The sequence below is a fragment of the Silurus meridionalis genome, chromosome 7, assembly GCF_014805685.1.
Source record: "Silurus meridionalis isolate SWU-2019-XX chromosome 7, ASM1480568v1, whole genome shotgun sequence".
In the NCBI taxonomy this organism is placed as follows: domain Eukaryota; kingdom Metazoa; phylum Chordata; class Actinopteri; order Siluriformes; family Siluridae; genus Silurus; species Silurus meridionalis.
In genome coordinates this window covers 22326496-22351845 of record NC_060890.1, presented here as the reverse complement: position 1 = coordinate 22351845, position 25350 = coordinate 22326496, and the positions used below count along the sequence as shown (strand labels likewise).

Below are 25350 nucleotides of genomic sequence, written 5' to 3'. Positions count from 1 at the left end.
ATAGGGGATCATAATGGTACAGAAGTTCACTCAGATACTGTGGCAAGAAACTACTAAGTGCTTTCTATGTCAGTGGTAGTATTTTATATGCAAGATTTGATTGGGAGCAGTGTAGACTGATTAAAACAGGAGTGATGTGGTCATATTTTCTAGATCTAGTAAGGACTGGAGTAAGGACTAAATACTGCTTCCAACATTCCAAACTAGAGCTAATTAGTAAAAACTACTTCATTTTACTTCACTCAAGAAGGAATTTTAAATTTACATGTAAGCTAATATACGCTTGTCTTATACCATTAATAATCTGAAAACATATTTTAGCACAATTCTTACAGTGGGTTTGGCATCTTAACATAATTTGCTGTCTGCTTTTCTCTGTACTCATGCTAATGGTGCCAGCAGGACAAAAACCTTTCAGCAGGGTGTGGTTTTGCAGTTCATCAGGGAAAACAAAAATGACTTTACTGTAAGATTTAAAAGAATTGTAGATTGCGTGTATAGAGAACATGTGCAGGGTGGTACATGCTTGAGGACAGGGAAGAAAAACTATGCTCAGAGAACAAAAGAGCAAAAAAACTGAACTGAAATTGAAATCAGTAAGCACCATTTGGTTTTGTGGTAAATGAGCTGTGATGTATTAGACATAATAGCTGTGAGTATTAGCTTTCCACACCTCAGCGTGTTAATGAGCGGTTAATGAGGAATGGCTTACACCTGCACATTGTTAGAGTTAGCTTACTTATGTGCTGGATTTTCCTTCAGGATGATGCTGGGTTGTATAGGGGATAGAGAGTGATATGGTGCTGAGCTCATTTCTAAAGTACAGGTGCCAGAAATAATCAAATTCTGTTCCAAAGAAGAACATCTTTGGTCCCCCAAAGAACCTTATATTAAATTATTAAAATCATCAACTAATAACAACAGTCATGCACCATTTTTTTTTTTTCCTCATCTTTTTTGGCCGACTGCTTCATATGGGGTCATACAGTATATGATTAGCATTTGAGATTCAGTTTGATGAATCATTTCCCCTACAAAAAACCTTTTGTGCAATGGAAAGGATCCATGGATGTTAATGGTTTTACACAAACACTTAACATCCATGGAAACTTTCCATTGCACAAAAGGATTTTTGTTAATATATAATAATACCAAAAAAAAAAATAAAAATATATATATATATAAAATACCAAATTTTGGTACAGTAGAGGAAAAAATGCAAAACATAAGATTACTTGTCTTTTTTTATTATTATTAATGCAGTTCATTATTAAAATTTGTGAACAATATTTTTCAATTTTTAATAAAATTGAATAAATCAAATAAATGCAATACACTTTCATTTCACTAAATGGCTCTTGAGGGAACTCAGATTTGAGTCTATGTCCCGCACGTAAAAAGGATTGAATTCACTACACGTAAGTATATTACGTAAGTAAGAATTGAAAGCCCTGTACAAATAAATTGTGTATCGTTACACAACTTTTAATATATATTATACAGTATATTATATATATATATATATATATATATATATATATATATATATATATATTATACAGTATATATATATATATATATATATATATATTATACAGTATATATTATGATTATTATTATGTATATTACAAAAAGTGCATATAAGGTAGTGAGTAGAGACCAGGTCATTGCAAATCTAGCATTTTTTCAGAGAAATTAGGTAAAAAATTAAATGTCCAGTGACCAATAGGCAATTATACAAGTAGTGGCAATAAAGCGAAATGTAAATGTAAAGAAGCAAATAGAAAACGAGATACCTCTCAAGGAAAATTGTAGTGCAAATAACATTAATAATGTGATGGTGTCATGATGATTGTGTATAATTCAGCGTCTGAGTTCAGTAGGCCGACGCCTGATGGGAAGAAACTGTTCCTGCTTCTGCTAGTGTGATGGCTGTAGCATTTTCCAGATGGTAAAGGAGTAAACAGACCATGAGGTGATTATTAAGTCATTGGATTTATTTGCTGTAATATTAAGCTGCACTTTGTTAATTTGCCCAATGCTGCTTTTTACGCTTCCGGTAGATGCTAAAGTGTATTTTGTTGCTTTGTACCTGTACTATGCAATGGGAATAGGGTTTAATGTGTTTACTGCTTAGAGACCTTTTTATGCTAAAACATGAAAACAGTCCAATTTTCTATGAGTCATTTGAGGCCATTAGCTAACTTTATTTTGGGTCAGTCACACCCTGACATTTCAATGAAATCATGTAAACGATTCCACAATACTTTCGTCTAAGTGTTCCTAGCCACAATGAAGTTTGACAAAAGGTTAGCATGGATACGTTGCTGGAGAAAACCACTGACACCACAGAGGTGGTGAATACAGCCATGTGTTGAAGTTATATCCCTCCTCACTGGCAAATGTAACTGTCAAAAAACTTTCAAAAGTGGAAAAACGTTAATTCCTTTCTCAGTATACTCAAAACCCTTATGCTATAGGTTTTCACATGAGTAATTCAGATTTATACAGTCTAGTTAGTCTTTTTTTATACGTCTTAGTTGACTTTACCAACTAAGTAAAAATAGTGTCATGAGTAGGTGTGTCTCTCATTGCTAACTGCCTGCATTAGCAATTTAATTATCAATCAGATAATTCAATTTGTATTTGTTATTTCCTTGACTTTGTGCCTATAGATAATACATGAAATATCTATCCATATGCTGCTTTACCTCTATCTCAATTACGGTACCACTCAACTTTGTTCCTTTCTATTGTTGTTCTTTTTATTTTCGCAAACAGATTCATCCTATAATTTGTTTTCTGAGTTACTAATTACAGGTAGTCCTCTCCTTACGATGGAAATATGTTACGATGACCCCATTGTAAGTCTTTAATATTGTAAGTCGAAGATGGTGCTATGACTGTCACAACCTTTCCTGCTTCATGCTGATTTATAATTTTCATTTTCTGATCCAAACTGATTGCTTTCCTCTTTTTTTTTTTCACTTCTTGGGCACTTTTAGGACATGCTTTTATAACAAAAATTGCTGCTTGAAACCATTTTAAACAGTAAAAAATATACACACTAACACTGAGACAACTTTACTCCGTCGACCGCTAGCGAGAGTGGGGCATCTCACAGGGTGAAAGATACGCTAATCCCAGCTGTGTGTCCAACGTATTGTACATCGTACACTGCTGCCTGTGCCTGTTGCATGAAATTTTATATATTTTTACAATATTGTCGTATTGCTATCGTCATCAAAAAATCGTAAGTCAAACCATCGTAACTCTGGAACCATCTGTATACTGTTACATTCCCATGAAGGATAAGGCCTAGAGGAACTGCAAGAACAATAGCAATTTCATGTTGTCTGGCAAAAAGAATGGTGAAAAAAAGGACAGGAAATTGGAGCATGCTTTTAATGTTCAGCGGTACAAAAAGCATGACTGAAAAAGACTGGGAAAACACACACACAACACTCCAACGTGGACAGTTGAACCTAGGCCCACAGAGGTAGGAGAACCTGGACAGTGTCAAAGGAATTAACAACATAAAGGAGTACTTTAGGCTGTATTTTACTTAGATAACAAACTGCAAAACAAATAGCAGCTGACTACACTAGGCTAAGCTAGCAAAAGTACAAGGGAAGGCACCTTTTATCTAACCTAGGGTGTCTAGACAATCAAAACACCTATGTGGAGAAAAGTAGATGCACGCACCTTCTTATCTCAAGCCAATGAGCTAGTATAAAACAATGAAAGACAAGACAAACATGGAACAGCAGGGAAGCTAAAAGGGGCATGGACTTCATGATGCTGCTTTTGAACAATAGGCTTTTCTGCTCAGGTTTTTGTCAATAACAAATGTTTAGCAAACACATAGAATCTTCTGACATTTCAATCTTACATGCTAACTAAGTAATGCATATCAACATCACTGTCAGATCCTAATTTAGAGGTTCTCTGTATAGTATATCAAGCTCAATTTCAAGCTTTGTTAAAGATATACTGCGGATATGTAAAGACTGCAGCGAGGATTCCAGAAAAAAAAAACGAGCTTGAGAGCAAAGGCCAAAGGCCAACTATTTGTGATCTTGTCATTATATGTTTTGCAGGGAAAAGAAATCCCACACGTGCACATCTCTATGTAAAACACATCACTTGTGTTGACTGTGTTTTGAGCGAGGACTTACTACGTATCTTTCAGCACATCAGATCATGAAGTGGCGAGAGGCTTTGATGCGAGGAACACGTGACCCGAGAGCAGAGGCAGTGCAAGTCTGGAATGTGCTGCTGTGGGATGGAGAGATAGCAGAGAGAAGGAGGGAGACTGTAGACAGGACTAAATGAACAAAGAGCCATCTTCTTTTTTTGATCTACATTTGTATTATTTAAAAAGCTGCTTGATTTATTCTTTGCAATTCTACAGAATTTAAGGATACATTAGCAATATTATAAAGTAAACAAATTAAAAACATGTCACATTTTATTAGTCAAGACTTCAGAATCTTTATTGCCAAGTATCAAGAGTTGCATGTACAAGGTATTTGTCATGGTGTGCTGGTGCTTTAAAAAAAAATTTAAAACTATATAAAATAAAGTCATAAAATAATAGATAAAAAGACATTAACTGTACTCCATGCATCATTACTTTAGTTTTGGACCAGATTGGTGGCACTTTATTTATTTATTTATTTATTTATTTATTTATTTATAAATCTGTATGAAGGCATTACTGTGAACCTTTTAAAATATAAATATAAAAAAAATTATTGTTGTGCTGACATTTGATGTGCTTTTTTTTCTGTTTTCTAATGCTATTTATTTATTTATTTATTTATTTATTTATTTATTTATTTAAATAGAGACTGGGCAAATAAATAATTAAAAACATACTTTTGTTTGAAAGGTCATGCTGAATCCGAGAGTCTATCCCAGGAACACTGATCTGTCAGAAGACCAATTTAAAATGACTTTTTTTAAATCTTAAAAGTCAAATGTGGAGCTTAAATTTAATTAAATCATGTTTGATTTAACAGCTACAAGTGTTCAATGTGCACTTTACATTGAAATAACACTGTGTCTTTTTCATTAGAGCTGAGTGTAAATGTTTATGAATATCAAACCTTTCTGGTTTAAAAAGGTTTTCTTGCATGTGCATGTTCATTTAATTCCAACCAAACTTATAAATAAAACCATGGCACTGCTTAATACATCTCATGGGAGAGAGAAAAAAAAAAGCATAATAAATGCATGTACTAAATCTTCCAGTAATACAGCTCAGCCACTGCAGCGCACGAATATGTACAAAGGTTTTTATATATATATTGTCTAAAAAATGCTTTAAAACTATTTTTATTATGAATGGAGTGAAATAGTGTTATTTACTCATTTAAATCGATTTCGTATAGTGTTTTTTGGGTTTTTACTGGGTTGGAAGGGGCGTATCAAAAGGTCGCGAAAATTCAGAACTCGCGACCGGTCTTGGTCCCTAACCCTCGCGAGCTCTAAAGTTTCACTGTATATATATATATATATATATATATATATATATATATATATATATATATATATATTTTATATATATATATATATATATATATATATATATATATATATATATATATATATATATATATATATATATATATATATATATGTGAGGAAAATAAGTATTTGAACACCCTGCTATTTTGCAAGTTTTCCCACTTAGAAATCATGGAGGGGTCTGAAATTGTCATCGTAGGTGCATGTCCACTGTGAGAGACATAATCTAAAAAAAAAAATCCAGAAATCACAATATATGATTTTTAAACTATTTATTTGTATGATACAGCTGCAAATAAGTATTTGAACACCTGTCTATCAGCTAGAATTCTGACCCTCAAAGACCTGTTAGTCTGCCTTTAAAATATCCACCTCCACTCGTTTTTCTGTACTTAGCTGCTTTTTTCTTGCCATAATACAAATTCTAACAGTCTATTCAGTAGGACTATCAGCTGTGTATTCACCGGACTTCTGCACAACACAACTGATGGTCCCAACCCCATTTATAAGGCAAGAAATCACACTTATTAAACCTGACAGGGCACACCTGTGAAGTGAAAACCATTTCAGGTGACTACCTCTTGAAGCTCATCAAGAGAATGCCAAGAGTGTGCAAAGCAGTAATCAAAGCAAAAGGTGGCTACTTTGAAGAACCTAGAATATGACATTTTTCAGTTGTTTCACACTTTTTTGTTATGTATATAATTCCATATATAATTATATAATTCCACATGTGGAATTATATAATTCCATATATAATTCCACATGTGTTAATTCATAGTTTTGATGCCTTCAGTGTGAATCCACAATTTTCATAGTCATGAAAATAAAGAAAACTCTTTGAATGAGAAGGTGTGTCCAAACGTTTGGTCTGTACTGTATATATTTTATCCATCTTGATAAATAAGGGTCTGTGATAATAAGTCATAGACCTCCTACTTTATTGAAGTAAATGTACAAAAAACGTCTTCACATTACATACTCAACTAAAAAGTGTCCAAAATTAAATAAGGACATGCACAACTAGGAAAAGATTTTAAATCACATTCTTACATCTCAGTATACAACTTTCCTGCTATGAGACTTCTGTTGTAAAAGCCACTTGAACCTCAGTGCAAATGTGAAAAGTGACTCAGAAAGTACACTTGTGAAACTTGGAAGCTGAAACTGGAATGATTCAGCCATGACTGCTGACTGATTTAATGGATTATGAAAGAGAAAGTCTCTTAAGTTCAGACACCAAGGCCTTTATTGTAAATCCATTGAAAGCATGGAGAGTCAAAGTTTTTTATTAAGGTCCAGGCAAACAATGAGGCTTATATGAATTGAGCACATTCTGAGAGAACTTAAAGGTCAGATAGGGGAGGAGATGGAGCCTGAGACATTTTCTCTCTTATATTCCAAATAGACAGTCCATAAATCTCTTCTAGGGATGGTATCTAATTAATACATTTTATTGATTTGACAACTTAATTTACCACTTTGATCTGAGGTTTTGTCTTTGGAATAAAGTCAAATACAAACACAATTGGAAGGCTTTTGTGAACCCTAATCTATTTCTCTGAAAACCATGTTACCACTTACCAGGAATAAAGTAATAACAATTAAAAAGTCGAGACCGTGAGACAAGCTTACAATCTGACATGCAATCTACTCTATAAATGGTCTGAAGTCTATATCAGTCCGATTTGGCTAATTTCTTTTTACCTTATCTCTAGTTCACATTACAGCTGATGGTTATCCAAGTTGAGTGAGCAGGATCACTGGGACTCATTATTCGTTTACTGTATAACGCTTGTTTGAGCTGCATTAGGGCAATTTGATGTTCCTAGTAAATCAATGAGCACTAATGTTACTAATGACCAACTACTCTATATAATTGTTTCAAATAAACCATTACTTGATCACTTTATTTTACAATAACCAATCACTTGTTCCCAACTACCAAACACTGATCCCAACTGCATTTCAACCACCAATTACCAATGTTCTTAACGACCAGTTACCTCTGTTTCCAATCACCAATGATCACCACTGTTTACAATAACCAATTAATGATCACTATTATTTGCATTAACCAAACACCGATCATTTTTGCAATAACCAAACACTGGTTTCTATTGTTCACAATAATCAATTAATCATCAATAACTATTCTTATAACTGTTGTTCCCATTGAACACTCACTGATTACCATTGCTTTTCAGTCAGTGGACTTAACCACCAATTTCCACTGATGCTAATAATCATTCAGTAACTCAGCCATTAGGGGGGCACAAGCCAGTGCACTCTTAGTGCCGGTCCCAAGCCCGGGTAAATGGGGAGGGTTGCGTTAGGAAGGGCATCCAGCGTAAAACATGTGCCAAATCAAATATGCGGATCACAAAGGAGAATTTCATACCGGATCGGTCGAGGCCCGGGTTAACAACGACCGCCACAGGTATCGTTAGCCGACAGGGTACCGGTGGAAATTGGGCTACTGTTGGCGAAGGAGGAGAAGGAGAGGAGGAAGATGTCTACAGAGACGGCAGGAAAAGGAGCAGTGCAGGAGAGTGGAGGATCGGGTTGGTACTTTAAATGTTGGTACTATGACGGGTAAAGGGAGAGAGATAGCTGATATGATGGAGAGGAGAAAGGTAGATATGCTGTGTGTTCAGGAGACCAAGTGGAAAGGGAGTAAGGCCAGGAACATTGGAGGTGGATTTAAACTGTTTTATCATGGTGTGGATGGGAAGAGAAATGGTGTAGGGGTGATTCTGAAGGAAGAGTACAGTAAGAGTGTAGTGGAGGTGAAGAGAGTTTCTGATAGGGTGATGATCGTGAAGGTGGAAGTTGAAGGGATGATGATAAATGTCATCAGTGCCTATGCTCCACAAGTTGGCTGTGAGATGGAGGAAAAGGAAAGATTCTGGAGTGAATTAGATGACGTGGTAGATGGTGTACCTAGGAAAGAACGATTGGTGATTGGGGCAGACTTTAATGGGCATGTAGGTGAAGGGAACAGAGGTGATGAGGAGGTGATGGGTAGGTATGGTTTTAAGGAGAGGAATGTGGAAGGGCAGATGGTGGTAGATTTTGCTAAAAGGATGGAAATGGCAGTGGTGAACACGTATTTTAAGAAGAAGGAGGATCATAGGGTGGCGTATAGAGTGGAGGAAGGTGCACACAGGTGGACTATGTGCTATGCAGGAGATGCAACCTGAAGGAGATTGGAGACTGTAAGGTGTTGGCGGGGACAGTGTAGCTAGACAGCATCGGATGGTGGTCTGTAGGATGGTTTTGGAGGCGAAGAAGAAGAGGAGGAATGTAAGGATTGAAAGAAGAATAAGATGGTGGAAACTGAAGGAGGAAGAGTGTAGTGTGAGGTTCAGGGAAGAGGTCAGACAGGGGCTCGGTGGTGGTGAACAGGTGCGGATGATTGGGGAACTACTGCAGGAGTGATGAGGAGGCAGCTAGAAAAGTACTTGGTGTGACATCTGGAAATAGAAAGCAAGACAAGGAGACGTGGTGGTGGAATGAGGAAGTGCAGGAGAGCATTAGGGAAAGAGGTTGGCAAAACAGAAGTGGGATCGACAGAGTGATGAGAAAAGTAGGCAGGAGTACAAGGAGATGCGGCAGCAGGTTAAGAGGATGTGGCGAAAGCCAAGGAAAAGGCATATGAGGAGCTGTATAAGAGGTTGGACACTAAGGAAGGAGAAAAGGAGTTATACCGATTGGCCAGGCAGAGGGACCGAGCTGGGAAGGATGTACTGCAAGTTAGAGCAATAAAGGATGGAGAGGAAATGTGTTGACTAGTGAGGAGAGTGTGTTGAGAAGGTGGAGGGAGTATTTTGAGCAGCTGATGAATGAGGAAAATCACAGAGAGAGAAGGTTGGAGGATGTGGAGTTGGTGAAGCAGGATGTAGATAGGATTAGTAAGGAGGAAGTGAGAGCAGCGATTAAGAGGATGAAGAATGGAAAGTCGGTTGGACCAGATGACATACCGGTAGAGGCGTGGAGATGTTTAGGAGAGATGGCAGTGGAGTTTTTAACCAGATTGTTTAACAGGATTCTGGAAGGGAGAGGATGCCTGAGGAATGGAGAAGGAGTGTGCTGGTACCGATCTTTAAGCATAAGGAGATGTGCAGACCTGCAGTAACTACAGGGGAATTAAGTTGATCAGTCACACCATGAAGTTATGGGAAAGAGTAGTGGAAGCCAGGCTGAGAGAAGAGGTGACCATCTGTGAGCAACAGTATGGTTTCATGCCGAGGAAGAGCACCACAGATGCCTTATTTGCTTTGAGGATGTTGATGGAGAAGTATAGAGAAGGACAGAAGGAATTGCATTGTGTATTTGTGGATTTAGAGAAAGCGTCGACAGAGTGCCAAGAGAGGAGTTGTGGTATTGTATGAGGAAGTCAGGTGTGTCAGAGAAGTATGTAAGGGTGGTGCAGGACATGTATGAGGACAGTGTGACGGCAGTGAAGTGTGCAGTAGGTACGACAGACTGGTTCAGAGTGAAGGTTGGACTGCATCAAGGATCGGCCCTGAGCCCTTTCCTGTTTGCAGTGGTGATGGACAGGTTGACGGACGAGGTCAGACAGGAGTCTCCTGGACTATGATGTTTGCAGATGATATTGTGATTTGTGGTGAGAGTAGAGCAGGTTGAGAAGAGCCTGGAGAGGTGGAGATATGCACTGGAGAGAAGGGGAATGAAAGTCAGTAGGAGTAAGACAGAGTACATGTGTGTGAATGAGAGGGAGGGCAGTGGGTGATGCGGTTGCAGGAGAAGAGCTGGAAAAGGTGGAGGAGTTCAGGTACCTGGGGTCAACAGTGCAAAGTAATGGAGAGTGTGTTAGAAGTAAAGAAAAGAGTGCAGGCAGGGTGGAGTGGGTGGAGAAGAGTGACAGGAGTGATTTGTGATAGTAGGGTATCTGCAAGAATGAAAGGGAAAGTTTATAGGACTGTGGTGAGACCTGCGATGTTGTATGGATTAGAGACAGTGGCATTGAGTAAAAGGCAGGAGGCAGAGCTGGAGGTAGCAGAGCTGAAGATGTTAAGGTTTTCGTTGGGAGTGACGAGGATGGACAAGATTAGAAATGAGTTTATTAGAGGGACAGCACATGTAGGATGTTTTGGTGACAAGGTGAGGGAGGCGAGATTGAGATGGTTTGGACATGTGCAGAGAAGGGACATGAATTATATTGGTAGAAGAATGCTGAAGATGGAGCCACCAGGTAGGAGGAAAAGAGGAAGGCCAAGGAGGAGGTTCATGGATGTGGTGAGGGAAGACATGCAGGTAGTTGGTGTGAAAGAGGCAGATGTAGAGGACAGGGTGGTATGGAGACGGATGATCCGCTGTGGCGACCCCTAATGGGAGCAGCCGAAAGAAGAAGAAGAAGCTAATAATCATTCAGTGATCAATATTGTTTATAATAACAAATCACTGATCACCACATTTTCCTTCAACCAATCATCAATGTTTTTAACATGCAATTACTGTAAAACAGTAAAACAGCAACATATCATATCTTTGCCCCTGTTTTATTATGGGGGAGGGACACATGAGCTTTTTGTTGTTTGTTTGGGAGTGGAGCATGCCCTCGAGAGCCGATTGTCCGTATGGCTATCTACACGCTCTGCTCCCAAAGATCACTCTCCTCAAAAGCAGATGCCCTTTCGACGACTGAAGACCTACCTCTTCCTGAAATACCTAAATTAGCACTTTCCAAGTTTGTAGAATTCGAGTTATATTTATATTGAGTTTGTATTCTTGCGTACCAGTGTAGATTTATTCACTACTAGAGATTTAAAGCACGTTTGTACGTCGCTCTGGATAAGGGTGTCTGCTAAATGCCGCAAATGTAAATGTAAATGTAAATGTAAGGCCCAGGGAATGGAGGCTCCACCCTGAGGTGGAGATATTACAGAACCCAGGTGAATCTGTTTGCAACTGAAGGTTACGTGTCTGCTATCGCGGCTTATTGTACCCCACTAGCGGGGCAGTCGCTGGGGAAACATCCCCTCGTTACACATTTCGGTCACGCGGAGGCTGAGGCCCGGGACATAACCCAGAGTGCCTGTGTGGGACTTGGCTGTTGTGTTGGCGGCTCTATCTGAGTCCCTTTTTGAGCTCTTGGCCGATGTGGCCCTTGGGTTTTTGTCAGTTAAGACCACCTTTTATCCTGGCAATCTCCTCCCTTAGGAGGGTCAGGGACCTACAGGCTCTTTCTGTGGCCCCGTCTCTCCTGGAGTTTGCCCGTGGCATGGTCAGTGCTATTCTTTACCCCAAACCGGGGTGTGTTCCTAAGGTGCCTGCGGCTCCCTCGCGACCTGTCATTTTGCAGGCATTCTGCTCTCCTCCTTTCCTAGCCCCTAACCAGGAAAAGGAAAATTGACTGTGTCCAGTGCGAGCAGAGTCCAGTGTTGAGTCTGTGGAGGAAGTCGGAGCAGTCTGCTATGGCCCTCATAGGAAAGGATTCCTGGCTAATAAGCAGACGCTCAGTAGATGGATTGTGGATGCTATTTCTCTGTTTAAGAGTCTTCTGGTCTTTCCACTCCTTTTAGAGTTAAGGCTCATTCCACCTGGGGTATGGCCTCTACAGCCTTGTCCACAGAAGCATCACTCCAGGACATTTGTAACACTGTGGGCTTGTCCACCCTGCCACTCCCAACTCCTCTGTCCTGCATGCAGGTTGTGCGCAGACGCGCTAGGGACTGGTCAGTATGGCATGATTGGACACTCATTCCAAAAGTGTTGTCGATGCAGCTCAATTTCCTGAAAGGGAATGTCACTAGGTTACGTAGGTAACCCTAGTTCCCTGAGGGAATGAGAGCTGCGTCAACAAGCCATACCCCCTGCATACCTGCAGCGCTTACCTTCTCCTTTTCCAGAAGCTGATGTCCTCCCATCACGCTCCTATTTTGTAGCTTCCTGGTTTGTGCGATGTCGCCCGACTATGACGTCACGACTGCCTATTGGCCAGATTTTACACGTGATTCAGAGCGTGAACAACGTGAGGCATTCCCAAAGCGTTTTTTGACGCAGCTCTCATTCTCTCAGGGAACTAGGTTTACCTACGTAACCTAGTGATGGTGTCTTGTACGGTACTTCTGTATGTGCAAATGACTGTGGCATAACAAAGACTTTGCAAATCAGTAATGTCATCTGGTAATTTTATAATTTTTAATGCATACCCTATTCAGTTTTTTAGCTTTTGAAAGATCAGCAATTTAGCTACAACAGAATATTTTTTATGTTTTTTTTTATTGTAACATAAAACTTTCAAGTGAGGTTTAGAACTAGTCACATGTTTACGTGTAATAACAGAGCTAATGTTTAAGCATCATGAGGCAATGACACACCACATTCAATTGTTACTACACTTGTTAACATCAGATTGTTACTAGCTCAATTTTAGCTTTTTTATGCCTATTTCTTTCGCATTTAAAATTTACCTCCTTGGACATATTTTGGTCATAATATCCTGACTTGAGCTTTGACTTTTATGATGAGTGATTAAATATGTAATGGATGAATTCAGTGGTGATTGTACTATAGAATTAATCTTTTATATGTAAAAAGATAACCTATATGCAAAACAAACATATTCTATTAATATACTATATTAATATACAAACAGGTGTAAATAACTTTTTTTAAGAACTACATTAGGAAAATCTAAATTATGGTAATTTCATTTTGTTAGCAATTAGTAAATGAGGTTTGTCCCACACTGATGTTTAATATTGCATTTAAGGGTTTAGAAATCTGGATTTTCTAAGTATATCCCACCAGGCGTGGGGTGCTGGGAAAACTCTTTCTCATGCTCATGCATTTCTCCTGATCCAGAAAGAGCGAGTTGGCCTTGATGGAAAGGTCATGCTCCAGACTCATTTTGGTCTTCACCAGGCTCTGTAGAGTGTTTTCGGCTTCCATAAGTCGCTCTTTCAGAGTATGAATCGTGTCCTCGATCTCCCTCACTTCAATCACCAACCTGAAAGAGATTATAGGGATTGAAGTAAGGTCAAGTATATTGTATACAAAAAATATACAAAAATTAGATTTGATGCACATTGGATAAGATTTTTCCTTGCATATCCTTGATGTTGTTAGGTTTGTTCAAGGTTGCAACCTATGATGTGGATTGTCTCTGCAAAGTTCCACATTTGGTCTACGGGTTCTCTCTTCCAGACGGGTCTGAGCCACTTTGAGAGGGTTCTCCTTATCACGAATTGCCTTTTTTAGGCCATCAATGAGCATCTCCATCTGATAGATCTCCTGAAGGGTCTGAGGGAAAGAGACGAAATGTGTTTGGAGATGTAAACAGAATAAAAATATCATTTAACATCCTGTTGTTCTTGATAAACATCCTACATCCTACCTACAAGTCTTATATCTAGTGACCAGAAATTTCTAGATTCTTAGAACAAAGGTTATAAAAGGGTTTTAAGGTGGAAATTCTTGTTTGAGGCGGACATGGGCCAAAATATACTCTATATATTTTTTACAGACTTGTAAGTGGGTATATATAACCCATTTTCATGGGTTGTAGATTGGAGTAGTATTTGAATCTTTGCATGGTGTCATGAATTCAGTTACTGATAAGAATCTGCCTAATGACTAGAATAATTACGAATCCAAATTTGATCCTGAGATTGGATTATGATCCATCAGGTTCTCTGTGCCCAATAATTTCGCCCAGGTAAGAATAAGCATGTGCATCACTCATTTTTCTTTTTTATTATTACATACATTTTTTTTATTGATGTCAATGAAAATTATTTAAAACACAAAGATGTAAACTATTTGGAAACCGTTGTTTTAATATTAAACATTTTAATGGGTCTAAAACCAATTCACATTTTTTTATTGTTAAATTTTACCAATGATAGATTGTGCAGATTATGATGTGGGAAAATCTAAAAGATCATTTTGATAATTCGATTTAGTCCACTGCTCACACTGTAGGTTTATTAGTTACCTTGAGCCTCTGATAAGAGCTGCCAATAGATTTAGTGTGACCTCCAGCTACACTGCTACACAATAGTGCCCAGTGTTTAGTGCTTTTACTTCACACAACTTATCACCCACACATGGTCCAGACTTACCAACATCTCTATTTAGCCTAAAAATGCAATTTGCTCGACTGAATGCCTGATCTGTGTAAATATGACTTTGGCTGGTATGCACTGATATGAACAGTTATAAAATGTTGAGGATTGAGAAACCTGCCACAATGAATATATGCATGTTACAGACTTGGACCTCTGTAAATCTTTATAATCTCAAAGATAAGACATGGAAGGAATTCCCTTGTTTGTAGTGATCTCTTAAAACATGAAATATCTGCACATGAAATATGTGCTGCATGTGTTTTTTGTTTAAAAAGCAATCCTGGATGATGAAAGATTCGCTTCTGAAAAGCGAATAACAATGTCACAAATCACAGAGTAGCTTCAAGCACGGGCTGTTTAAGGAATCCTTCAAAGGACAGATCTAGCACTAATACATTTTAAAAGGACCACATTTCATAACAAAAGTGCTGCGGTTGCAAGCTTGGGGTTGTTTTTATCGTGCACGTGTTTATACAAAGACGAGACTTGAGAGACATGTCGTAGACCTCACCTTGGCCAAGTGAGCCTGCAGGCTGTTCTTGGTATCGGCCATTTCAGAGATGCGGTTGGTGAAGGCTATGTTAACGGTGTTGAACTGGTTCCACATCTCATTGGAGGTGATGTTGAGCAGCATTTCAATCTCGTCGCGGAGTTTGTGCGACGCTGCACGCTCGCTCTGACAGTGCAGGATGTTGTCATCGGTGAACTTTGACCATGAGTCAGGCAAGCTCAGACTGCTCTCGTTTAAAAAATAATAATCAAAAATTAGTAACAAAACACAAAAATTGTTTAACTCCATTCACAAAGAAATGTATTTATTAAATGTTTTAATGATGTCATAAGGGAAAAGTTATAAATGTTTTAAGCAAATTCTCTTATTTAGTCTTTGGATTTTTGCAAAGTGTGTTTTCAGTGTAATGGACCCAGTTACTGAAAATTTTGAATTCTCTTCTCTTGTACTTTCTGTAGTTCTGAAGTCTTTTCTGTTATGAATTCAAAACCACATCAAATCCCCAAATTTTATCAACCAGTCTCCAATGTCAGCAGCTTGTAACACAGACAAGGAGCAAGTCTTGAATGGAGGGCTTTTTGAGTTGTCCAGAAACATGAAAAGCTGCATGTTTTATTTGTCTTCAAAGCTTTATGAAAGAAATAGAAATATAAGCAGAAAAAAGTATTTCCTTTTGATACAAGTGACAGCAAACTGCTTATATAGCAATCATAATGATGATCCATAGTCATAGCCGTATTCTCCTAAAACTAATAATCTAAATATTATTATATGCAAAATTTTAAATCATTAAAATTTTACATTTTCAAAATTTAAAAATTAAATAATTTTATTTGAACAAATTTTAAAAAACAGAGAAAAGTGATAAGATGAATTAGAATAAGTGATCTTCATGTCCTGTATATCTTCCTAAAATGAAAGATTCTATGGCTTCTTATTTTTCCTGAAAATAAACAGGAGCTGACGGAGAAACTCACGAGGGATCAAGGCGCTCGATGCCTCTGTAGTAGCTGATGCCATCCGAGGTGTTGCGCAGCTGATGACACCTGTCATCTATCCGCTGCGCTGTGACCTTATCACTCAAATCTCTTTCCAGTTCATGCTGCGCTGATCGATTTGATCTAAAAAATAATAATAATCATAGAAAAAAGTGTCTGTGTGTGTATATACACATACTGTTTTTATTTCTTCTTTGTTAAAATCTTTTAGAGCAGAGATGATTTAAAAATAACTCACGCCAGCTGTGCTATTGCTTTGTCCAGGTTCCTCCTCATTCTTTCCTGACACGACTTGATCACCTCCACTTCCTGACCAGCACATGTATATTATAATTACTGCTAACGCAAAGCGGTTTACCCTGAAATCCATCTTATTCAACATTTAATACTTTAAAAGTCTGAAATAAAGACAGTTTACAGAAAGACTAAGCACAGTTTATAAAACGGTACAATTACTGTGAGTTTCTGAGCTGCTACAAATCTGAACTCAAACACACACATACTCATTTAAATTCACACACATTCATGTCTTCAGCACCACCCATTTTATATTATTATTTTACTATAACTGTTGTTTACATGTTGTTTTGGACATCTACTTCACTACTGCTGTTTTGCACAACCTTTTGTGTTTACGTACAAGTACACTCTTGTATACAGTTCTCTTTTGCACGTTGTACTGTATAACATACAGTAGGTTTACTGGCGGTGCTATTTTGTGTTTTGTGTATCTGTCCTACACTTTTTGTCTTTTTTGTTTGCATTCAGTTGCGCACGATGCACTTTATATGGCGAGGGCAACTTACTTTAGCTCTGTGTCCTGTGTCTCCTTAGCTCTATGTTGTGTAATGTAGCTCTATGTTGTTTTATGTAGCACCATATTTTGAAATAATGACAATAAAGGCTTCTTGACTTTACTTAAATTACTATTATATTGTTAAATTACATTAAAGTTAAAAAAAAATTTGAGATGCTTAGCTTTTCCAGCCATATGTGGTTCTTCCATAAACTGTTACAAAGTTGGAGGCACACATTTGTATAGGATGTCTTTCAATGTGAGACATTCTTCCTCGACTTGGCATGATATTGTCCCTGTGCACAAAGCCAGCTCCATGTAGATAATGTATGCTTTACATGGGATGTCTTGAAAGAACTTGAGTGGTCTACTATTAAGATCTGACCTCATCCCTATTGAACACAATTGGGTTAAATTGTAATGCTGACTGCATCCCAGGCCTCCTCAACTCACCTGCATAAGTAACTGACTTTAAGCCTGACTCAATAATCTTCACAATCACACTTTAAAAGCTAGTGGAACATCTTCACAAAAGAGTGAAGGTTATTATAAAATGAAAAAAAATCACATGTTCACATCATGTTCAGTTGTCCACAAACATTTGTCTATATAGTGTATATTATACACAGTCCACAACATAAAAAAACAAGTTTACAATAATTTTACTGCCCTCAATAGAAATTATACTACTATCCTAATAAATGTATCATATTAAGTGTGAATTATATGGAAAGACTTGCACCTTAATCAGGTGTTTTTCAACATCGTCATGGACCAGGTCAATGGACATCCTCTTCTCTCGATGAAATAAGCATTCCTGGGACACCTTAGAAAAGAAAAAACCCTATTCTCATTAATGCAATGTATATAGTAGAGATTTCTAACATTTATTTAAAGAAGAGGCTTGTGTTAGTTAAAACTGGATCCAAACCTGCAATGATATTCTTGCCATTTCTGTGGCATTGGAACAATTTATTTTTATTTTACTATAATTTAATACAAATGTATTCGGTTGTGTTTATTAGCATTGTGAAATTGAAGTCCAAAGACGGTAATGCATTTACAACACCTGAAGAATAATTTTGAATAGATGTTTATTGAATAAATGTGCTTGCTTTTGCATGAGGGGAAGTGGTCAACTCATTCTCTAAGACTACTGTATAATACTTTTATGATGAAAAATGTATTGTATGTCACACAAAACAAATTTAGGACAATTTTTAATTGATGATTAGTAAAATGCAATGTTTTTTACACTTTCATTAGAATACACATGCTTTGGGAATATTTGGAAGTAGTATTTTCTCGTTTGGAGACCTGGAAATAAACACTTACATGCTTAAACATTTTTAACAATCTTTGATCCTAAGTTGTGTGTAATTGTTTACCTCAGACAAACTGAACTAAAACTTTGTTAGACTTACGAAAAAATTTATTTGTGCTGATAAATGTTTATGTACTTCATTATCATTTGTAAATTACAAAGCATGTGCATGCAACAGTTCATTTGCACTCACTGACACCACAAAACTGAACCTTTGTCACCCTTTTCATTCATGAGAAGTTTATATGTTTATAATAGAGTTTATATTTATATGTATATGAGAGAGAGAGAGAGAGAGAGAGAGAGAGAGTTACAATGTTTATGTTGATGATATTATATTGTAAGTTTCATGCAGCATGCAATAGCAGCTAATGCTCTGCTGTCCACTCATGAACCAGCATCCGTCGCTGCTACATACATACAGTACATACAGTATAGTTTTTACAGTACGGTACCGCAAATTGCTTTGTTTTGCTAAATTATATGCTGTCATTTGTGAAATTACTCACAAATTACAGTATACTGTACTACCCAATACTAATCACCATTCTTTAAGACTCCTGAGTAGTTTGGGCCACGTCTCGACTGTTCAAGGTATATATATTTTGAATGACGGTATTTTCTGGAGATGAATTACGGAAAACAGTCTATCAAGGCCCAATGTACATAGGGAATAGAAAACAAAAATGGTGTATATAACAATTTATTGCACTTCACTTTAGCATAAACTCACCATTTACGGTTTATAAGGTGTTTTGGTGACAGCGGGAATTGAAAAAAATAAGCTACAAACTATTTAGGATGTAGTTTTACAAGCTATTTAGCTAGTTATCACACTTTTAATTATTGGGAACGAGGAGTGTTTGTAATAATTATTTATCTACATGACAGTATTACAATACACCATCTTTTCATTGGTCTGTTCCTTATCGACTCTATTAGACGATATCTGAATCCTTGACACAAACTCAGACTTGCTAATCTTTACCCAGATCACTGTGACACAACGAGGTTAAAGATTGGCCTCATAGGCTTCCAATGTGACCACTAGTGTCATGTATTCCTATGTATACCATGTAACCACTTTTTGGCAACTTTTATTTGCAACCAATAAATAAAAACTACCTACCAAACATGGTGATGACTAAAATTTTGAAAAGAAATATATACATGGACAATCACATGACCACTGCATAACCAATTAAATGATTTACAAAAAACAAAAAAATGTGCACCTGAAGTGGCCCCTCGGTCTCAGCAAGCGCTCTCTCCAGTCTTCTTTTCACCTCCATCAATGCGGCTATCTCCGTCACCATGTTGTCAATCTCATGGCATAGCTCAGACCTCCAGAAGCTGATATCATTGAGCCTCTCACCCAGGTTTCTGCTAGTGGTCTCCTGTGTCCTGCGTGTCCACTGATCCCGGTCCTGGATCAAGCGGATGGTGTCTTTCCTCAGCCGGTCTGCACTCTTCCTGGAAGACTCTGACTCCCTGTAGTTGTTCTGGTTGGACTTGTACCAGTCATCTGGTGTATAGCGTGTCATTAGTGCAGTCCTGTTGGATGGGTAGAATGTAGTTTTGACCCGAAGCATGTCCAGGTTTTCTCTTTGAGATAAGGGGAGGATGGATGGAATAGCGCTCCCACTCCTGAAGTACATGTTAGTTCTCCAGTTGGAGTTCTGGTTGGTAGTGAGGTTTGGCTGGAGGCTTCTGTAGCTGGATGCTGTGGTAGAGATGGCTGGCAGGAAGTTACTGCTCTTAGGCCGTGTGTATGTGGCCAGTTGTGTCGAACCGATCAGCTCCATGTTTGTCAAGCAAAAAGAAATCTAGATTTTATAAGAAATGAGCAAGGAAAAAGCAATATATATTCAAAATAACAGTAAATAAGTTTATGATTTCACTCATAGGTCCACCTTTCCATTTAATACATTAGTATAATTTCAGTGTTGGACTCAGAAAATGTATTTATTGATAATATTTAGGTCATACTGAAAATATTCAAATGACTAAAGTTCAACAGAATCCAACAGAATAATGATAAAAACTGTTTAAACCTCACCAGTCACAATCTTCAGCATAACCCAGATCCCACCGAGACTGCACTGTTACACACTGCACAACAACTGACTGGATCTGACAGACAGGAGGGCTCTAATCCATTATTAATACACAGGTGAGCTATCCGTTGGCACTCAAAGCTCAATGGTTAATGACTGAATAAACCTGATTATTCACAGAGCTGCCACACAGGCGGTCACCACTGGAGATACCATGGTGAATAAACTCCAACTGTCTGAAATTCATTGTTACAGACGGAAATGTATATGGACTAAATACAGTGTTGGATTAGCTGGAGGGCTGCTCATTTATGTCCAGTTGGATTTAAATTAAACCCTTGTAGGGGGTAGGGGGTGATATGGGCTGGGGGATGGGGGTTGCCAGGTAAGCCCTCCAAGCACATTTTGGTACATTGATTAGAATAGATCAAATAAATACAACTCATTTTTTTGTAGTCTGGTCATATAATGTATTATATTGTATAATTTGTTATTTTTCACAAAAATAAATGCATTTATTATTATGCACTAGCAAATTAGTGTTTCCACATGCACACCACTTGATCTTTGATAAAAATGTAGGCACTTTTCATGTCATGCCATGGAAAACTTGTTAAAGATACATAGGTAAATATTTATTTTTTTAGAAATAGTTCTGTAGAGATCTTCATTATTAATGAGTTTTCAGTTAATGGGTCACCTGTCAATCCAGGAATATGACCTCCATTGTATTTGCTTCAAAGTCTCAGCAAGCTAATAATATTTAATCCATGAAAACCATATCTTTATGGAACTTACTTTGTACACAGGGACGTTGTCATGCTAGAATATGTTTGATACATACTGTACATACTGACTTAAAAATATCTGACTTCACAGTTTTATAAGAAGCTTTTGAGTTCTTAGGGACAAATTATTAGGGGGGGGGATATTTCTCAGATGGCTATGAATTAGGCCTCCTTTCCTAGGGACCTGTGTGTTTTTGCATAACATATGATCATGGTCATATGAGGATGTTCGTAATAATCACACATACTTTTCAGCATTGGTGAATAGAGTCTAGGTGAAAAAGCACTGCAATGTTTCTATAATACAAGGGAATGATTCCTTTTCAACACATTTTCAGATAGAAAAAGCAATATATCTTATAGTGTTAAAAGTAATTCTTGCAGCTGGATTGAATCTGCTGTATGAAACAATTTATTTCCAAATAGTTCCAGTAGGTCAGCAGGCTTGATTTTTCTATGCAATGCTGACACAGGAGATTTGGATGCCAGTTCACTCCAGCCCTCCCAGTAAGCAACACTGCATGAGTCTCTTTCAGCTAGCACCCATCTGCAACCAATGAATTAGCCACCCCGTAATCCAGTCACGCCAAATTAACCAAGCAGGAACGTGAAAGAAAGCTGAGGCAACAGGTTCTCTGCTGTTCCAGTGTGTTTACTCTGTTCTCACACGCTCTGACTGCTTTCATACACTGCAAAGGAGGGCACTTATAGAGGTAGCTAATCATCAACATCCCACCTTTTTGTGAAGAATTTGTAAGCTCCCATAATAAATAGTTAGAAATATTTTAAGCCAATTTTATTTTGGTTACATTAAATCAATTTCAATTTTTTTTTTACTGAAAGATTTATTTGTGTTTTTTATCATGTGCCAGACTTCATATGAGTATCAAGTTTCCATCTCTCTTAAAGATAAACTAACACTCTCAGCTTGTTCAAACAAGTCAGATATGGACATAAGCGGTGTTTTTGCTGGACATAAGTTGCACATAAAGATTTGAATCTTTTTAAGAATGTATGACAGTTCACAGCTGCATGTATTTATATTGTCTATAGCGTTTTATGTAGAAAGCAGGACAGATGGGACACACACCCATTAGGAATGTGCAAAGAAAAAGCCAGGATTTGAACGAATATCCTGTTTCTTATATATTCTGAATGTTCAAATCTCAGTCTCTTATTACCAAATAAACATTCTTTAATGATTTCAGTATGCTTTAGTATCATAGTTAAATACCCATAAAAAATGTCTGGATATATTTATGTTGTAATAGCTGAAAACACCTATTTTCTCACTAGCCTTTCAATTCTATTTTTCTATTATTAAAAGCTTATGAACTGTGTTGTCCTGAACATTAAATGACCCAACCACCCCCTGTAAATGTTAAATCAATTTCTCTTATATTAAGAGTACACATTTTTTTCTTTTTAAATAAGCCAACAATTATTCTGTTCACTACAAAGATAAGCTGTGGAGTGTTCACCAATCCCTAGGAATGAGCTATGATCAAAGCTTCAATATTCTGACCAATGAAAAGCAAGAATGTAACAATGATGTCATGTAAAATATTTTATATGATTACATTTTCAAATATCAGCCTATTTTTTGGCTAATTATAGCATTTATTATTCAAAAGTTTTTCATGACTTTTACTTCAAATCATGAGGATAGACATAAATTATAAGCAAAAAAACAGAAAGTAGAAACTATGCTAGCCTAAACTACACTAAGAAATATTTGCATGCTCACATTCATATAATATACAATGATCTGGCCAAAAAAATGACCTTCTAGATTTAACTATGCAAATTGGTTAGAACCTTCCATTGAATAATTGGCAATAAGTTCTCGAGCAACCATGCCAAAGACAAATCATGAAAAACATTCGATTCTAAAACTGTTTTTTTCAAAAAGGTCAAATTATTGGCCTGCATCAAGCAAACAATTAAAGAGATTGACTAAACTACTAAAACTGAGCCGAGAACTGTCCAATGCATTATTAAAACCTGGAACAATAGTAGAGAATCGCCTCCAAGAAAAAAATTTGGTCGAAAAAGATTCTTTAATAATCAGGATTTGTTTTCGATACTGAAATTAATAGCATTTCCACATGCTCCATGTGAAGCAAACTGTAGGGATTCTTTGCTCCACAGCTGTGAAGAAAACCACTTATGAATAATGCTGATTGGAATAAAGACTTTAGTTTTCTATGGAGCATATAGACTTGATTCTAGAACAATGGAAAACGGTCATGTGATCCAATGAGACCAGATTTACTCTGTTTCAGAGTTATGGGCACATCAGGGAAGGAAGAATAGTCTATCATACGCTTTGGTTTCTTTTTTCTCTCTATTAATACAGTAAGTTAACAAACTGCTATTGTTCTAAAGGTTCTATGTCTGTTTTGTTAACCTGATAAAAGATTTTCTCTAATAATCAATATGCCAGTGTGTTGCCTCTGTAACTGCCTCTCAAGCGGTTTTCATCTTGCCTGGGCATCGTTTTGGATTTTCACGCTCGTAATATTTGGCCGCCTCATATCCCAACCCCCACACATTCTTCTTGACATTTTTCTCCTGCCAATTGTCATATGCTGCCTTCTTCAAATCAGGTCTGAGGGCAGAGAGGGTTGTGACAAAAATGTCTCTTCAACCTATTTTTCTGTAGCCTCGTGGTTTTGATTGTTGTCTTGTTGCTTGGATTTTTTTTATATAATAGAGATATATGACTGTCTATTCAGTGAGAATGGTGGATGCAAATATTTGCCTCTGGCTAAGCATCAGTGATGTTTAAAATCCTTTAAGTGGGCTTTAAAGTAGCACTTTAGCACTTCCAAGTATGAAAAGATGATCCAAGTTTATTGTATAAAACTTTAAGGGTTTAGAGGAATAGTAAATTTCCCTGGAAATGTACTCTAGATTATAAGAATGAACAGATTCAGTGAACATATCACATATAGATTACATGATATATATTTTCATTAAAATGAGTAATTGCTAAAATGAAATGCAAATTAGACACACACATCTAATTGCTAGACTAAATTATGTAGAGCAAAGGGTGTGAGCAATACTATTAATGCAATCCAGTCATTTATATGATACAATATACTGAGGGGCAAGGTTAATTCAGTTTTTCTTGAAAATACAATACGTAAGTAAATAAGATATTTTCCTTTTAGGGTAAAAAAAAAAAACTACTCCTCCTTAATTTAACTTCCCGAAAACAGAGACCAAACAAGTCACCCAAACATGGTCTTGTGAATAATAGATTACTCCACATCACCGACTAATCATTAGCCTTTATATTTACACTTCAACAGATACTTTTTTATACATTACAGCTGATCATTTATGCTGCACGTCTTAGATTTAAACAACTAACCAACTTATTCATCCATTTTTTTTGTGCTAATCATCTCTAAGATCTGTTACGCTGGCAGGCTATGATGGAACTGTGTTAGTTGTCCTGGCTACTGTTGCTTGCTGTTGATTATCATGTCTCTTGTGGAGGGAAATCTGAGCTGTGAATCAGTGAGTCAGGTGGGTCACCTCGCTTCAGAGCTGCAGCTGAGTTACACGGTGCTTATCAATCATTCATCGTGACAGGAAAAGCGCATACAAGGCAATTTAACACGCCACAATCATCCGCAGGTCCTATTACAGTCAATGCATCGACTTAGTTTTCACACTGATCACGAAGAGGGGAGTGGTCGAGACTTATGGCAATCTTAAAAAGCCTGATCATGTGGCTTTGGCTTTTGCAAATGATTATTTGCAGCCTTCATAATCTTGCTCAGACAGATCTTGATAAAATAAATACTAAAGGCCATACAGTACAGACTGTCACATGTCTCTTGGTTTGGACACGTGACTTTTCCAGCCATTTTTGGTTCTTCCCAAAACTGGTACCACAAGGATGGAGACACACAGCTGTAAAGGATGCTACTGGATGTGCTATTATAAACATTTCTCTTTTGGGTGAATGAGCAAACTTATAGGCACTAAAATGATTTTATACAACTTAAACACCTTGTTATCTTTGTAAAGCTGGTTTGAGACAGTCCAGTCTCACAGCATTTCGTCATATAGTCTATTTTTTTGTATCACTGAGGATCGACTTTCTATGTAATGTATTTCAATAGGAAGTATTTTTGGTGCCTCCAACCAAAGTTTTCTTTCTGCCACAGATGCGGTATTGTTTTTTTCTTGTTTGTTATTGATTTTTTTAATCATTAAGCACTATTAC

The 25350-nt window shown here is 37.3% G+C and overlaps 1 protein-coding gene and 1 long non-coding RNA gene across 2 annotated transcripts; one reads left to right on the top strand and one right to left on the bottom strand.

Moving 5' to 3' along the window:
• The first annotated feature begins 787 nt into the window (after positions 1–787).
• Positions 788–4713, top strand: LOC124389150. Its single transcript, XR_006926519.1, has 3 exons — positions 788–1418; positions 1868–1975; positions 4101–4713. It is a non-coding gene; the product is annotated as an uncharacterized LOC124389150 (long non-coding RNA).
• An 8084-nt stretch (positions 4714–12797) lies between these two features.
• Positions 12798–20422, bottom strand: tekt3 (tektin 3). The gene is made up of 8 exons (XM_046854442.1): positions 20319–20422; positions 19495–20085; positions 17678–17761; positions 16378–16448; positions 16119–16262; positions 15142–15364; positions 13649–13803; positions 12798–13510 (listed from the first exon to the last, which is right to left on the bottom strand). Exons 2-8 carry the CDS (start codon positions 20062–20064, stop codon positions 13294–13296), a joined length of 1464 nt encoding a protein of 487 aa, XP_046710398.1. The 5' UTR covers positions 20065–20085; positions 20319–20422; the 3' UTR covers positions 12798–13293.
• Positions 20423–25350: the final 4928 nt, after the last annotated feature.

What these genes read in the sequence shown, in the direction of transcription:
- tekt3 (XM_046854442.1), bottom strand. Translation starts at nt 20,064, where the DNA reads ATGGAGCTGATCGGTTCGACACAACTGGCCACATACACACGGCCTAAG. An exon ending in ATCGAGCGCCTTGATCCCTC is followed by an intron (nt 15,365 to 16,118) that starts GTGAGTTTCTCC and finishes AAACGAGAGCAG; the next exon opens with TCTGAGCTTGCCTGACTCAT. An exon ending in AGAGACAATCCACATCATAG is followed by an intron (nt 13,511 to 13,648) that starts GTTGCAACCTTG and finishes AATCTCTTTCAG; the next exon opens with GTTGGTGATTGAAGTGAGGG.